Genomic DNA, 14817 nt, shown 5'->3' with positions numbered 1-14817 from the left:
TCCCACCTGCCCCTGAAATCTCTGTGTGCTCTGCCCACGCCGCCCCCCGTCCGCACAGGGAGCAGAGCCCTCCGCAGCCAGGGCAGGGCCTGCAGCTCCTCCTGCAGCCCCCACTGCCAGCCCCCTGCCCTCACTCACCCTCACAGATGAGCTGGAGCTCATCCTCCTGCTCCCTCAGGCACCGCCCGGCCATCCCTGAGAACACAGACCTGGTCACGGCTCTGCCCAGCGGCACAGCTCCCTGCCAGCGGTGCTGCCAGCCCTGTGGCCACTCGCCCTCGTGGCCTGGCAGGGCTCAGCCCGGGCCCTTACCGCTTGCTGCCGCCCAAGGCACGGCTGAGAGAGGGCGGCAGAAGCCCCGAGGGCAGCCGGGGCTCCACGGCATCGGGCCCGGGTGGCAGAAGCTGCCGGGGCAGCAGCCGGGGCTGGGGCTGAGCTGCGGTGGAGAGGGGAGGGAACCGGGCTCACCCAGGAACCTGATGGCCGCCTCTCGCAGGGGCTCCTGTGGGCTCTGCAGGTACGGCAGGGCCTGGCGCACGTGCTCGACCACTCGGCTCCTCTCCTCTGCCAGCTGCGGAGAGTGGCGGGAGGGAAGGCTCGGGGCGGGCTCTGCCCCTTTGCCCGGTGCTGCCCGCGCCCGGCCCCGGCCTCCCCTGCCCACACAGCCCTGAGGCGCAGCCAGCAGCCGCTGGGCCGGGCTCTGCAGGGGCACAGGGCCGGCTGCTGCCCGGGGAGCGCGATACCGCCCCTCCCCGCAGCCCCGCTGGGCCGAGGCTCCCAGGGCACCCGGCTCGGGGCCGCAGGAGCCTGGAGAAGAGCCCGTGCGGCCCCTGCGGGCAGCGCTGGGCAGGGCCACAGCTGCCAAGCGCACACAGTGAGTGCCATGCTCAGGGGGCTTCTCCAGCCTGAGCCTGGTGCTTCCAGGCCCTCCTTACCAGGCACTCGGCGAACTTCCACAGCTTCTTCTTCCTCACAAGCTTTTTAAGATGGTTTCTCTGCAGGAACTTGGCCGCACAATGCAGCGTTTCCCAAGATGCCTGGAGAGCAGCAGAGATGCGGAGATGGCACCGCAGTTCAGGGCACAGGAGTCACTTCCCTGGTCCCAGGCCTGGAGGAGGCTGCAGCCCTAGTGGTGCCAGGGCAGGAGGCCGCCGAGCCCCCTCCCAGGGGGACACGGGCAGCCCATGAGTCCTCACCTGTGCCACACAGCGATTCTTATCATGGCAGTGGATGAAGAGTGGGATCAGGCTCTGCAGCACTTGTCTCTTCAGGGCTTTTTCTTCCTTTTCCAGCTGAATGGTGACCAGTGCTTGGAAAAGCAGTATGGACACCTGCTGCACCTGGCTAGTATCCTGCATGAAAGGAAGAAAAAAGACCTCAGCATCAGCAGCTGAATTGGCTGCAGGGCTCAGCTGTGCATTGGCCTGCAAATCCACAGGGCACAAAGTGTTTGGGCTGCTCCCAGAGGCCGTGCCTGGCTGGGGGCACAGAGCCTTACATGTTCAAAGAGTGTCAGCAGCGCCTCAGCCAACTGCAGGGCGATGGGGCTGGCTATCAGACTGTTGTTTTCAAACACTACAAAGCTGAGTACCATCGCTGCCATCCTAACTATTTCTCCATCTGCTTCCTCCAGCAGCTGCACAAGACTTTCAGCCAGGCTGCACATCCTTCTTGCCTGTGTGGAACACAAGTCTGTGAAGCCCCACCCTGCTGCGTCAGGCCTCGGAGGCCAAAGGCCAGTCCCGAAGCACTCGGGCAGCTGAAGCGGGAGGCAGGAGAGCTGGGAGCAGCTGCCCCAGCACACGAAGCCCAGCCAACACAAGGGGCTGCTTTCACCAGCGCAGCTTGAGGCACTGCCCCTTCTCACCAGCAAGGGATCATCAGTGAGCTTGAGAAGGGCCCTGAGTGCCAGGTAACGCTTCTCCCTGCACTCGCTCTGCAGGTGCCGTGACAAGATTTGCAGGACGCGTTTACCACTGCTTCCACTCAAGTCCTGGTACTTGAGGACCTGAAAGGCACAGGGCAGTGACAGGGGACCTGGCCAGCAGGAGGCCAGAACCCCACAGGGCTGGGCCCAGCCAGCAGCCCAAAGCACGGGCACTGTCTCAGGCAGCTGTGGCTACGAGAGGCCAGAGAGCCGGGAGGCAGCTGAGCGAGGCAGCGCTGGCCATCAGGCTCACCTCCACAATGAAGGCCAGGGCAGGCAGATCCCAGCGTGGCTCCTGTGTGCTGAGAAGCTGGAGAAGGTAGCGAAAGATCCGGGAACACAGAGGTGGGGAGACACAGGACATCTCCCTGGCAGGAGTAAAAGTAACCAAGACTGTGAGCCAGGGCCACAAACCTCTCCCAGGACTGATTCCCAGAGGTCTGGTCATTCCCCACCATCCTGCAAGGGGGCCTGGGCCATTTTGGGAGGTAGCTCCCTGTGGGCACTCTCCTCTCCCATCCTTTTCCAGTCTGCTTGGCAGTCCCTCAGTGACAAGACCTTCTGGCCCATGACCACACGCACTGTGTGGGGCACCCAAGGAACAGAGCAAAAATGCCAGGGGCAGTGGAGAGCAGGGAGTCTCACCTGGCCAGCAGAGCCACGGCATAGTGGTGGGTGTCAACACACAGCAGCGTGTCCCAGCCACACTTGCGCCCCACTGCCATCACCACACGCTCACCCTGCATTTGGCAGAGCAGGGACTTCAGGGTCTGCACTGCAAACCTGTGTGCAGAGCAAAGCTCAGGTCACCTTGGGAGCACTGGCTCCCTCCCTGGGGACATGGCAGGGACAGAGGGACTGGGACGGAGAACCTGTTGGGGCTGGCAGCAAAGCCATGTTGCTGCTGGCATTCCTTCCACAATTTATCGACCTCCATGGGTGTGTCCAGAGTGCTGAAGAGCACTTGGAAGAGCAGGTGGACAAATACACGGGGCAAAATCTTCATCACTATCTGTGGGATGCAGGGCACCTGGAGGATCTTCCACATCACCACAGTTGCCTGCAAAGGACAAACAGCCCGAGGTAGCGCTCAGTGCCGAGGTGTCCGTGCGGCAGGGCCCGAGCGTGGCAGGGAGAGGCCAGGGGAGATTCAGGGGGAGCGCCGGGCCTGGTGCCCCTGAAGCTGCCCCTAGGGCAGGATTCAGCCCAGCACCTGAGGCTGGCAGATGCAGTGGGGGAAGGAAGATGGAGAGCTGCTGGAGAGGCAGCCTTTGGGTGAGCAAAGGCCAATTCCAGAAACTCACAGCCAGGGCAAAGGCACTCGTTGTGTCCCCATCGGAGGTGCACGTGCTGTGCTCTGGCCAGCTCCCCAGCACATCCAGGAGTCTCAGCTGCACCGACTCCGCAGTCCTGCTCGAGCACAAGATGGTCTTCCACATGGTCTCAGCAGCTCTGCAGGATCAGAGCTCTGTCTCAGGGCTATCTCAGACAGAGCACCAGGGACTGGGCAGCAGCAGGGGCCTGAGCTGGATGCCAGCTCTGCCTCTGCCCATTGTCCCTTGCTGGCAGCACCCAGACAGTCCAGTCCTGTGGGGACAGGCTCCTGAGGGGCAGAGAGGGAGCATGGCAGCAGGCTCGGGGGCTGACATGCCGGGGCAGGGAAAGGGAGCAGCCAGTGGGCCCAGCAACTCCCTGTTGGTCAGATACCTGGAACAGGCTGTACAGGGTGATGGGCTGGTGAACCCTGAGCTCTCCCATACCTGTCACACGATGGGGCCACACTCAGGAGAGTCATCACCACATCAGTGGGCTGTGCCTCGGTGAGATCCAGCAGTTTCCTGTCCAGCCTGTGCTCATCAGACTCATTGGCCATGAGCCACTGGTGGATGTATTTCACCATGGCAGGCACCTGAAGAAGGCACGGGGAGACTTGGAAAGCTGCCAGAGGTAGTAACGTCCCCAGCTTCCCCAGAGAAGTGTTTCCCTTCCCTTCACACTGTGATGGCCTCAAAGGCTGACAGGGACCAGCAGGCCCCAGTGGCTTGGGAGGCCTAACAATTCCTGGAAGGATCAAACCCTTGCCACAGGCTGCTTACTTGCTTTGGACTTGGCAAACCCTCTTCTACAAGCATATTCAGCAGGGCAGCACTGGCGTTGGTGGTGGAGCTGTCACAGTTCTCCATGGAGCCAGTGCCCGTGGTGCTGGTTTCTCCCTACCAAATGCATTTGATGAATTTGCAAGTGTAGCAGGAGAACAAAGGGCAGGAAGAAAGGGATGTTCCATGGAGTGCTCCAAACACTGTGCAGGGCTGAGCAGTGAGAGCAGGCCCAGCCCAGGTGGGGATGGCTGCAGGTACCTGTGCTGTTCTGGGAAAGAGGCCACCGGTGGATTCCTGCTCCTGTGTCTGTTCCATGGCTGCACCTGGCAAAGAGCGAGCGCAGCCAAAGCTGAGGGGCTGTGTGAGAGGCCTGAGAACAGAGCCCAGCCCTGTGCTCCCCAGGCAGGGGCAGCCCCAGGATGCCCCAGGGGATGGAGCGCGGGTTCTGCAGGGCGTCTGCCTGGCCCCTCTTCCCTCCTGTCCCTGGGCATGTCCTCAGGGGATGGGATGGGATGGGATGGGATGGGACGGGACGGGACGGGACGGGACAGGATGGGATGGGATGGGATGGGATGGGATGGGATATCACCATGCTGGCAGGAGCCATCAGCCCTGTGGCCCAGCTCTGCCACTCACCATCCTGCTTTGGCTGAGACTGCTCTGGCTCTTCAGGCTGTTGAGCTGGGTGAACTCTAGCTCCTCTCCTTTTTATTCTGCAGAACAGTCTGAAGATCTTGAGAAATGCTGCCATGCTGGAGTCTGGCCTCACGAGCACCTGCTAGAGAGATTCCTCAGGAAAGTTATGAGGCAAACACTCCCGCAGTCTGGCTGCAAAGTCAGCTGCAGGAGTAACACTCAGGGAAGCTCCGGGTCAGGCAGGAACGAGTGCGCTGTGTGGGGGCTCCTCACGGCACCGCTCTGTCCCGTCCTGTCCTGTCGTGTGCTCTGAGCACTGTGGTGTGGCCGTGTCTCCAACAGCTCCTATATCACCACATGTCACCAAGGGTCCGTTGACACCCTGTCGTGTTCCATGCCATGGTGACCGTGCTGCACGGTGTCACTAACGGCCCTTGCATGTACTGCCACTGGCCCTGGAGCTGCCCCCGGCCCACCCAAAGTGGCCCAGGTTGCAAGGAATCCCTCACCCCAAGTGCCTAAGCAGCCCGACAGCAATGTTGGGAATGGCTCAAACCATGGGCAAACGCTGCTCTGCTCTGCGGGCTCAGGGCAGCAGAAGGAGCCCCCAGGGCTGCCGATGCAGCCGCAGCAGGAAGGGCACAGGGCCTTGCACACAAGCTGGCTTGGCCTCCTTGGGACACATCTTGGCTGGTGGCCATCCTAAACCCGTGGCTGTGACACAGACCAGGAACGTGTGGGCAAGGGCAGGAATGCTGCTCTGACCCCTGGGACCTGTGAACACTGAAAGCAGCAGGTGTGGCTGAGTCCCTGCCCAAGCAGATCTGCCACCCCCCGAGCCCTGGCAGCGCTGGTGCCCGGCTCCTGCCCCAGAGACCTGTATCCCGGGGGCCTTCTGTGCCACAGGGAGCCAAAGCCCACACACACTGGGGACTGTGCTGCTTGCTACAGGGGCTGTTGACAGGAGCGCTGGAGCAACTGCTGGCAACACTTGGTGTCTGTCAGAAGGCAGAAGCTGTTAGTCCTGAAATAATTTCTGAAATAATTTTGGGAGGGATTGGCAGGAGCACCAGAACACAATCAGCAGCTGAGTTTCCCAGTACAACTAGATTGTACAGAGACACTGTCATGTTTTCTTGTGTTCTAACAAAAACATCAGCCCAATCTCTGATGTTCAGTGCTCCAGTTGCTGTGTGTCTGGTGCTGCTAGCTCATATCCAAAGAGAACTGTGTGCCTGCTGAGCATGGCAGTGGAAAGCCACAAACAGGGAACTTCAAGCACTGCAATAAATAAAGCTTCCAAAAATCTCTTCTCCATTTCCAAAACCAAAGATCAGCAAACACATTGCAAAAGAGAAATTCATTACAACATTCTCGGGACACAAATTATGACTAAAGGTACCAAGCAAGGATCGCACACAAGGCCTTTGGAAACACTTCCTAGATGAATTAAAGTCTCTCCATGCAGGGCTGTAATAGCTGAACTTGGGCACTATTGCCCAGTTCCAGGTAGAATGGGAAGAAGTCCACAGTGTTCTTGTACAGTCTGAAATAGGGATGCAGACATGGACCCAGTTCTTTCCTGGGCAGGATGATGCTGAAATCCAGTGCATTCTGATGCCCGAAAAGGAGGCAAGAAGCCAGGACTACTCCATAGTAGAAGGCCTATGGGGCAGGAATTTGTTTATTTGATACCCGGAGGGAGGAGCATTGCTCCACAAAATCACTTGTCCATTCTTTGCACAGTTCTAGGTTGTATATGTTTTCTACTTAATGGGCAAATTGTTTTTTCCTACCTTTCATACTGCAACATATTTTCTAATGACATGACAATGTGAGCCCTTGTAACACATGCATGGTTTCTGCAGCAGGTGGTCGTCAGCCTCCTGCTGGTCGTTTTGGGTGAAGACTGCTAAGTCTTCCTTGGGCTTGATCTTTCCACCCCTGCTTCCTGGGCATGCTCTATAGGATTGTCTGCTCAAATAGCCAGTGGTTTGCTTTTGCCCTGGCTTATCTATAGAAGTGCAACAACTGCTATAAATTAGAATGCAAACTCCTCCCATTTGGCTCTTACCGTATCTAACACCATGTGGTTTTGAAAGACTACTTCTTTTAGTGAGTTTATTACAGTTTGTAGTTGTCTCAAAGCATCCACTGTTGAATTAGTCCCATGGTGACACAGTGGCCACAATTTCCACGGCACCACATCTGTTCCTTGGGCCCACGAGGCCCTACAGTGTTAAAATGGCCCCTTGCTGCCATGACACTGTGTAATGTCACATTTGTCTCCATGATTCCATACTGCCCTGCAGTGTCACAATGCACCATTGGTCAATGAGGATCCAGTGTCACCATGACCCCTTGGTTCCATGGACCCCACAGTGTCACTGTGGTCCCCTTGGTCCACAAGGCTCTGAAGTTCCACAATGGCTCTTTGGTTCCATGAGGTTTGGTACAGTCACAATTCACTCCTTGGCTCCATGAGGCCCTGCTGTGTCACAGTGCCCATGATCCTATGAGTTTCCATGGAGCCACCACAATGTCCTTAGATCTGCAGTATCTCAATGATCTCCTTGGTACCATCCTGCCCCAATGTCTCAGTGGCTTTTTGGTTCCATGAGTTTCCACAGAGCCACAAGAGTCTCCTTAGTGCCATGAGGATACAAAAATTCCACATAAACATTGATCAGTGCCTGATTAACACACCCAAGAACATCTGTCTGCATTCAAATTAGGGGTTAAAGGTGAGAATGGCACCAGCAGCTTCCATCTGCAACAGAGACCTAGGAAAAGGACAGGGACAGAGACTTCAGCTGAAAGACTCTATGAATTCACAGAATCACAGAATCACTAGGCTGGAAGAGAACTTCAAGATCAAGTCCTACTCCTGCCTGACACCTCCATATGGCACCAATTGCCATACCTAGTCTTTTCTTAAACATACAGGGATGGTGTCTCCACCAAGCCCTCGAGAGACCATTCCATAATTTTGCCACATTTCCTGTAAAAAACATTTTTCCTAATATCCAACGTATATTTTCCTTGGTGGAGCTTAAGACTGCGTCCCCTCATTCTGTTGCTGCCTGGTGAAAGAGACCAACCTCCACCTGGCTAAAACCACGGTTCAGGAAGCTGTAGAGAGTGATAAGGTAACCTGTGAGTCTACTTCTCTCCAGGATAAACAACCCCAGATCCCAGCTACTCCTCACAGGACTTGTGTTCCAGACCCCTCACCAGCCTTGTTGCCCTTCTCTGCACATGCTCCAGTCCCTCCATGTCCTTACTGAATTGGGGGACACAGAACTGGACACAGCACTTGAGGTGCTGCTCAACCAGTGCCCAGCACAGTGGAAGAATCACTGCCTTGTCCTGCTGGCCACACCATTCCTGATCCAAACCAGGAGTCATTTGCCTTCTTGGCCACCTGGGCACACTGCTGGTTCATGTCCAGCCTGCTGTCCATCAGTACCCCCAGCTCCCTTTCTACCTGGCCACTGTACAGCCACTCTGTTCCCAGCCTGTAGCACTGCAGGGGTTGTTGTGGCCAAAGTGCAGGACCCAGCATTTGTTAAACCTCAAACTTAATCCCTGGATGCAGCCTGTCCAGGTCCCTCTGCAGAGCTTCCTAACCTCTAGAACACTCACACCCAGCTTGGTGTCATCTGTAAATATGCTGATGGTGCACTCAATGCCCTCATCCAGATCATAAATGCAGATACTGAAATCCATGCTGGCTGTCTCTGATCCCTCAGCCATCCTGTAGGTGCCCTGTGATGGCACTCAAGGTGATCTGTTCCATCACCTTGCTGGGCACCGAGGTCAGGCTGACAGGCCTGGAGTTCCCCAGATCCTCATTCCAGCCCTTCTTGGGGATGGGCTCACATTGGCACCGCCAGTCCTCTGGGACCTCCCTGGTGAGCCAGGACTGATGGTAAATGATGGAGAGCAGCTTGGGAACCTCATCCAACAGTTCCATCATCCCCCTAATATGGATCCCATCTGGTTGTAGAGACACCTGTGAGCATCTGAGTGGCTCAGCAGGTCCCCTGTTATTTCTCCCTGGATTACAGGGGTCTGTTCTGCTCCCTGCCCCATCTACCAGCTCAGGAGAACACGTGTCCTGAGGACAACTTGTATTATTTTGAAAACTTAGGCCAAGAAGGAGTTATGTACCTCAGCCTTTTCCTTATCTTTGGTAAACATATTCCACCCCTCCTTCCCTCCCCCAATAAGGAATCAAGGTTCTCCTTTTCCCTCCTTTTGCCATTAATGTATGGATAAAACAATTTTTGTTATCCTACACAGAACTGCCAGCTTAAGTCCTAATTGAGCTTTCACCTCATTTTCTTTCTTCATGACCTGACAGCATTCTTAAACACTTCTTGACTTTCTCGCCCCTTTGTCTAAAGTTGATGCACCTTCCTTTTTTCCTGAGTTCCTGAAAAAAGCTCCATGTCCAGCCAGGCCAGTTGTTTTCCTCACTGGCTCATCTTCTGGGACACTGGTAAAGGCTGCTTCTGCTTCTTTTAGATTCATTTCTTTAAGAATATCCATCCTTTTTGGAATCCTTTGTTTTAAGGACTGTTTCCCTCAAAAACAATTAGTACCTGATTTGTACACCCCAAATCTGCATCCTGAATAGGTTGAAGTCTGCTCTCTGTAACTCCGGTGTTAGAAATTTTGTTGATGGCCCACCTTCTTTCACAGGATGTTTAAAATCTTAATTATTTCATGATAACTGTACCCAAATAGCCTCTGATCACCACATCATCCACCAGCCCTTCTCTGTATGTGAACAGCGGGACACAGAGCTTTCCTTGGAAGTGGAAAGAGAAGGAAACCTCCCCAGAGTGCAGCCTGGAAGGTTCAGCCTGGAGGTGAGGAAACAGCAAAGTCCCTGCCAGGGCAGAATGTTGGTGGCCCAGGTGTCCCAGCTGAGGCTGGGCCATGCCATGGCTCTGTGTGCCAGGAGCCGGCAGCGCTGGGTGCAGGGAGCCCAGGGAGGGCACAGCAATGCTGGGCTGAGAAATGCTGGGGGCACAGCGAGATGGGCGTGTGCAGCTGGCCAGGGCAGAGGAGCAGCACGCACAGGGGCACAGGCTGCAGGAGAGATGGCCAAGGGCTGGGCAGGGCTGGCAGGGCCAGAGGCACCCAGACCTTTGTGCCCTGGGCTGGGCAGCGCCTCTGCAGCCCCACAGGAGGAACTTTCCTTGCAGGGGCTGCACTTTGCTGCTGCCTCGGCCCTCCCTGAGCAGGCTGGCAGGGCTTGCAGGGTGATGCCATTTGTCCTTGCTGCCCCTCCCATCCCAGTGCCCCAGGAACAGCCCCAAGCCACCCGTGAGGGACAGGCCCTGCTGGGCCAGGCCTGGGCTCAGCCCTTGGCCTTTCTGCTGCCTCCAACCAGCCCAGGCCTTGCTCAGCATTGCAGTTCCTGCTCACAGCCTTTGGCTCCTGCAGTCCTGCCCTCAATTATCTGCTCTCACAAGTCCCAGGCAGTCCCTGCCCTCAGTGGGGCCACTGATGCTCCAAGGGGCTTGGAGTTTTGCTTCTGACTCCTTGAGCAGCTTCTTCAACCATCTCTCAGTGCCTGTGGCTCCTGGACTCAGCCCCAAATCCACCCTAAGAGTCATAAAAATAAAGCAAGCCACCAGGAGTTGTCTTCTTTCAATTGTAATCAAGTCTCCAGGGCTTATACAGCTGCTTGGAGTCAGTTTGGAGCTCTGTTGAAGTGGAAGATTTCAAAGTTTATTTTACTTTATTTACCTTGGGGGAATATTTTTCTACTTTTCAGTGCAGAGAGAAACTCATAGCAGAATTTCTCAAATGATCTTGATGCTGAATGTTTTCTTAGGAGGTCTGGGCACATGGAAGAAAGAGCCTCTTGCATGGTGAACCTGTTTGGACAACCTGTTCCTCACCCCCAGCCTTACCATGTCATGATATCTCTCACCTGGGACTGACAACTCATAATATCAAAATATCTTATAAATTTATATTTCAATTAAAATGTTGTTAAATATTAAAATTACAGTTATATTCTTCTTATTTATAATATTGGTATTCTATAGTTTTAAAACTTAATTTTTTATTTTTTATATTAAAACTCTATGCATTATCAGCAATAAAAAAAAATATTGGTCATTCACTCTAAATTACACAATTCCTTTAATTAATTAAATAAGCTCTATTTGTTACTAATTTCTTCTTCTAAGATAATTCATAATATCTGCAGTTATTTCGTAATCTGTATTATCTTATTTTTCTCAGACAGGGTCAAGGTGGGCACTTCGGGGTTCAGGGAGACATTTCTGAGGCACATTTTGGGCAGTTTTGGGTCTGGGGAAAGAATTTAGAAGGAGTCTGAGAGACTGGAGTGTACTTGAGGGCATCGAGTGGGATTTAAGAGAGAACTTAGGGATCCTGGGGGAAGGTCTGGGCTTCAGAGTGGCACATGAGGGTCCAGGGGTGCCCTTGAGGTCAGGGAGGGGAATCTTTGGCCCTTGGGGGTCTGGGTGGGCACTTGGGGCTCTAACGGGGCTCTCTGGGGCGTGGGGGATCATGGGAGTTGTAGGCATGGGTGTAATACAGTTTGATGGCGCCGTGGAGCATCATGGGAGCCCGAGGCGCAGCTGCCATGTCTGCTGGTGGGGCGCGAGGCATGATGGGAGATGAAGTCTCAGCTCGACCAGCACTCTACGGAACCATGAAGCCTGCTGGGAGCTGTAGTCCCGGAAGTGGCTCAGATATTTCGTTTGGGCGTCCAGGAGGGCACTTGGAGGACACATTTGCATCTGAGCCACAACTTCAAGTCCTCCAAGTGGAAAATATGTGGTTCAGGAGCACTTTAGAGGAGCTTGGGGAGCTCAAACCAGGCCCTTTAGGGTGCGAGGCGTGGCAGGAATTTTAAGCGAATTATTGGGTTCTGAGCTGCTCTGAACTCGCAGAGAATGAGAGAAGATCAATTCCCGGAAGTTGCTGTAAGGGGCATTTATGGTGTTGGGAGCATTCAGGGGATCTGTAGAGGCTTTTAGGGATTTCCAAATGGGAGCTGAAGGAGCACTTAAGGATCCTTGTGGGTCTGGGGATACTTATGGGACATATGGGGGGATTCCAGAGTTCTGTGGAGCGCGGGGCATGATGGGAATAGTAGTCCCGGCTCTATTGGTGCTCTATGGGGCCGAGGGGCATGATGGGAATTGTAGTCCCGGCTCCATTGGTGCTCTATGGGGCCAAGGGGCATGATGGGAGCTTGAGGCAGAAAGGAAAGATGGCGCCAACTCCAGGCACCAACCCCGAAGCACCGATCCTCGGCCTGAACCTCCTTGGTGGCACCTTGGGCTGGCACACACCTGAGGAGTGTGTCTGTTTTCCACGGCGAAAACTAAGAGTTTTAGATTGCACCAAAAATAAGAAAAGAGACACATCCCTCTGCCTAAGTGAAGCTGGTCTTCCAAGCAAAGCAGGTCCCAGGTAAGGGAGGACAGACAGGATGGGGTTGGGGAATGTGGAGCAAGGTTGTCCACACTGGGTCAGACCTCAAGGCAGAGCTTCTCTGAGCAGGCCAGACCTCCTGAGGAGAGAACCAGGGTTAGTATCAATCACTAGATGCTGCAATCACCTCTACTCCAAAGAGAACAACAATAAAATACACCCTTTTAAATTAGAATGCGTATTTCTCAAAAGCTCTTTAAAATATTTCTCCACAATTGGAATAGGAAAACCTCGCAATGAACTGCACCAGACCAGAGGGAAATCAAGGCAGAGCCATGGTTTGTTAGGAAACCTCTCAAGAATTCATGCAGAATCAAACTCCCAATATTTCTTAAAGTTTTAGTGGGTCCCTCTGAGGGACACAACTGAGAAAGTGTCCCCAGGTTCCAGGTAGAGCTGGAAACTGGAGGCAGAGACGACATGTGGGGACAAAGAGAAGTCAAGTCTTGGTGTCCTGGGGCACAGCAGGGTCTGTGCCACCAAGGGCTGGGAGGAGACACCTTGTCCTGAGCCACTGGGGCCTCCTGGCACAGCCCCAGCAAGGCTGGGCACTGTCACCCCTTGTCCTGCCCTCAGCATCCCCCCCACATCCCACTGGCCTCAGGGATCTGCTGGGACCAGTTCCTGGGAAGCCTTGGTCAGGAATGGCCCTGGGGCTCCTTCATTCTCCCAGGGACTGCAGGTTTTTCAAAGGACTTTGGGTTTTGCTTTTTCCTTGAAGTCTCTGAGAGCTTTGTGCAATCATGGCCTCCAGTTATCTCCTTTAATTAGCCTCCTGAGATCCTTTCTCAGTAACAACACTCAGTGGGGCTCAATGCCTCTAGGTGCTTCAGCTTTCAAAGGTTCTTTACTTTTTCTTTTCCACACTGACTTTCTGAGAACTGACAACACTCAGACAAAGAGGGGGTTTCAATTTTTTTTAAGCAATCCAAAATTTCTGAGGTTCACCACTGCAAACAGGCACAAGGTGCCACCAAGAAAATTCCTCATCCCCAAGACAGAACCCTGTAAGCAATGTTCCAGTGCTTTTGCACTCTTTGGTTCCCTGAGGCCCTGCAGTGTCACAAAAGCCCCTTGGTTCCATGAGGTTCTGGACTGTCACAATGGAAATTTGGGTCCATGGGGCCCCATGGTGCCACAATGCTCTTTTTGGTTCTGTGAGGCCTTGATCTGTCACAATGGACCCTTGGTTCCATGAGGTTCATTGATGTCACCATGGTCTCCTTGGTTCCATGAGGCATCACAATGTCCCAACACACCCTTGGTTCCATGAGGTTCCTGCAGCAGGATTTCCCCCATGGCCCAGCAGAGCTCATCTGTTCTGTCCATCAGCTGGGCCATAACTCAGGGCATCTTCCCCCTCTCAGGAATTGTTGAGATAACCCAGGCTGGACATCTGTCCTGTCCTGAGTTCTCTCTGGTTCCAGGCAGGTGGAATTCCCAGCTGACCATGAACATTTTGCCTCGAGAGCAGACTGAAGGAGATAAGCCTTGAATTCCTGAGTGACATACATTCATTTTACAAACTATAAATGTTGCACAAAACTCTCACAAAGCAGAAGTCTTCTGCATAGTCTCTGCAAACAGGTATCCCCCAAGTCTGGATGCATTCTTGTGGTTACTTTTCTGGAAGTTGAGTGAAAGGGCTCCATGTGTACTCCCTCATCATTTTGGTGGCAAGTGACATTGACTCCTGATCTCTGCTATTTCTTCACTAGCTGTAATATAGGAATCTTCATTGTGCACTGTGTTTTTATGTATCTGTACTTCTTTTATTTATTCTGTGCAGTAAGAAGTCAATTTAAGGTCTCTTGTCTGTTAAGATTAAGGCCATTCAGTAAATAATTTCTTTTATAATATATCTAATTTTCTGTTCTTAAGAATTTAGGAGAAAAAGCAATTTGGGTTGCAGGTGTCCAGAAACAGAGCTACTGCCAGAAACGTGAGCATAACCATGCGCAAGGGATTTCATTGCAGGAATAGTTTTAAACAAAGACATTAGAAAGTGTGATACTGTGATAGATATGAACACAGTTAAAATGTTGACTGATGTGGAATGATTAGAGAAGAACTGGAAGAGGAAATCTGGGAAGAATGGGAAGGCCATAGAGCCAGCTGGTCTAGTGAAGAGATGTCCTTAGACATGGCCATTTAAACAGGAGAGGTGGAAACACCCAAATGAAGAGGGACATGAAACAATAAACAGTATAATGGTAACACAGAGGGGAACATATAATGGTAACACATGGTAGAGGTGAAGGGCAATGTTTCTTCTCCTGCCTCAGTACACTTCCAGGAAGTTTCTGTTCTCTCCTGGTGGGAAACCTTTGACATTTATTAAAGTACTCAAGTAACCCAGCTAATGAGTTATGCTCATGCCCTTTGCAAGTCTCAGGTCCCCTACAGCCCCAGGGCTCCTGTCCTATAAACATCTGCTCCAGCCCATTCTAAAACTGGGAGAAGCACCATCCTGGTATCATCAGGGAGCTGAGTCTGGAAGGGACCTCAGCAATGTTTTAGTTTTTGTTCTTTGGGGGTCAGGAACTGGTGAGACTCAGAGGCACAGAAAAGTTTCTCTTCATGGCCAACATAAAAAATTTTAAATATCATATAATTTTAAAAGCATCAAAACTCTTCTCTCAGCCATATGAGATGAACCAGCAG

The 14817-nt window shown here is 53.3% G+C and overlaps 1 protein-coding gene across 1 annotated transcript; it reads right to left on the bottom strand.

Annotated features, from left to right (window-relative positions):
* Positions 1-887: 887 nt before the first annotated feature.
* LOC306816378 (maestro heat-like repeat-containing protein family member 7) lies at positions 888-4127 on the bottom strand (the record flags this gene model as incomplete). Its single annotated transcript, XM_079332827.1, has 10 exons — positions 4024-4127; positions 3688-3836; positions 3232-3379; positions 2800-2987; positions 2573-2710; positions 2181-2295; positions 1868-2008; positions 1499-1675; positions 1197-1352; positions 888-1037 (listed from the first exon to the last, which is right to left on the bottom strand). The coding sequence occupies exons 1-10, from the start codon at positions 4108-4110 to the stop codon at positions 888-890; spliced, it is 1449 nt and encodes a 482-aa protein (XP_079188953.1). The 5' UTR covers positions 4111-4127.
* Between the last annotated feature and the right edge of the window lie 10690 nt (positions 4128-14817).

The sequence above is a fragment of the Erithacus rubecula genome (assembly GCF_903797595.1).
Source record: "Erithacus rubecula genome assembly, contig: scaffold_545_arrow_ctg1, whole genome shotgun sequence".
NCBI lineage: Eukaryota > Metazoa > Chordata > Aves > Passeriformes > Muscicapidae > Erithacus > Erithacus rubecula.
The sequence above is the reverse complement of the archived record's forward strand: the minus strand, read 5'-3'. Positions and strand labels throughout refer to the sequence as shown.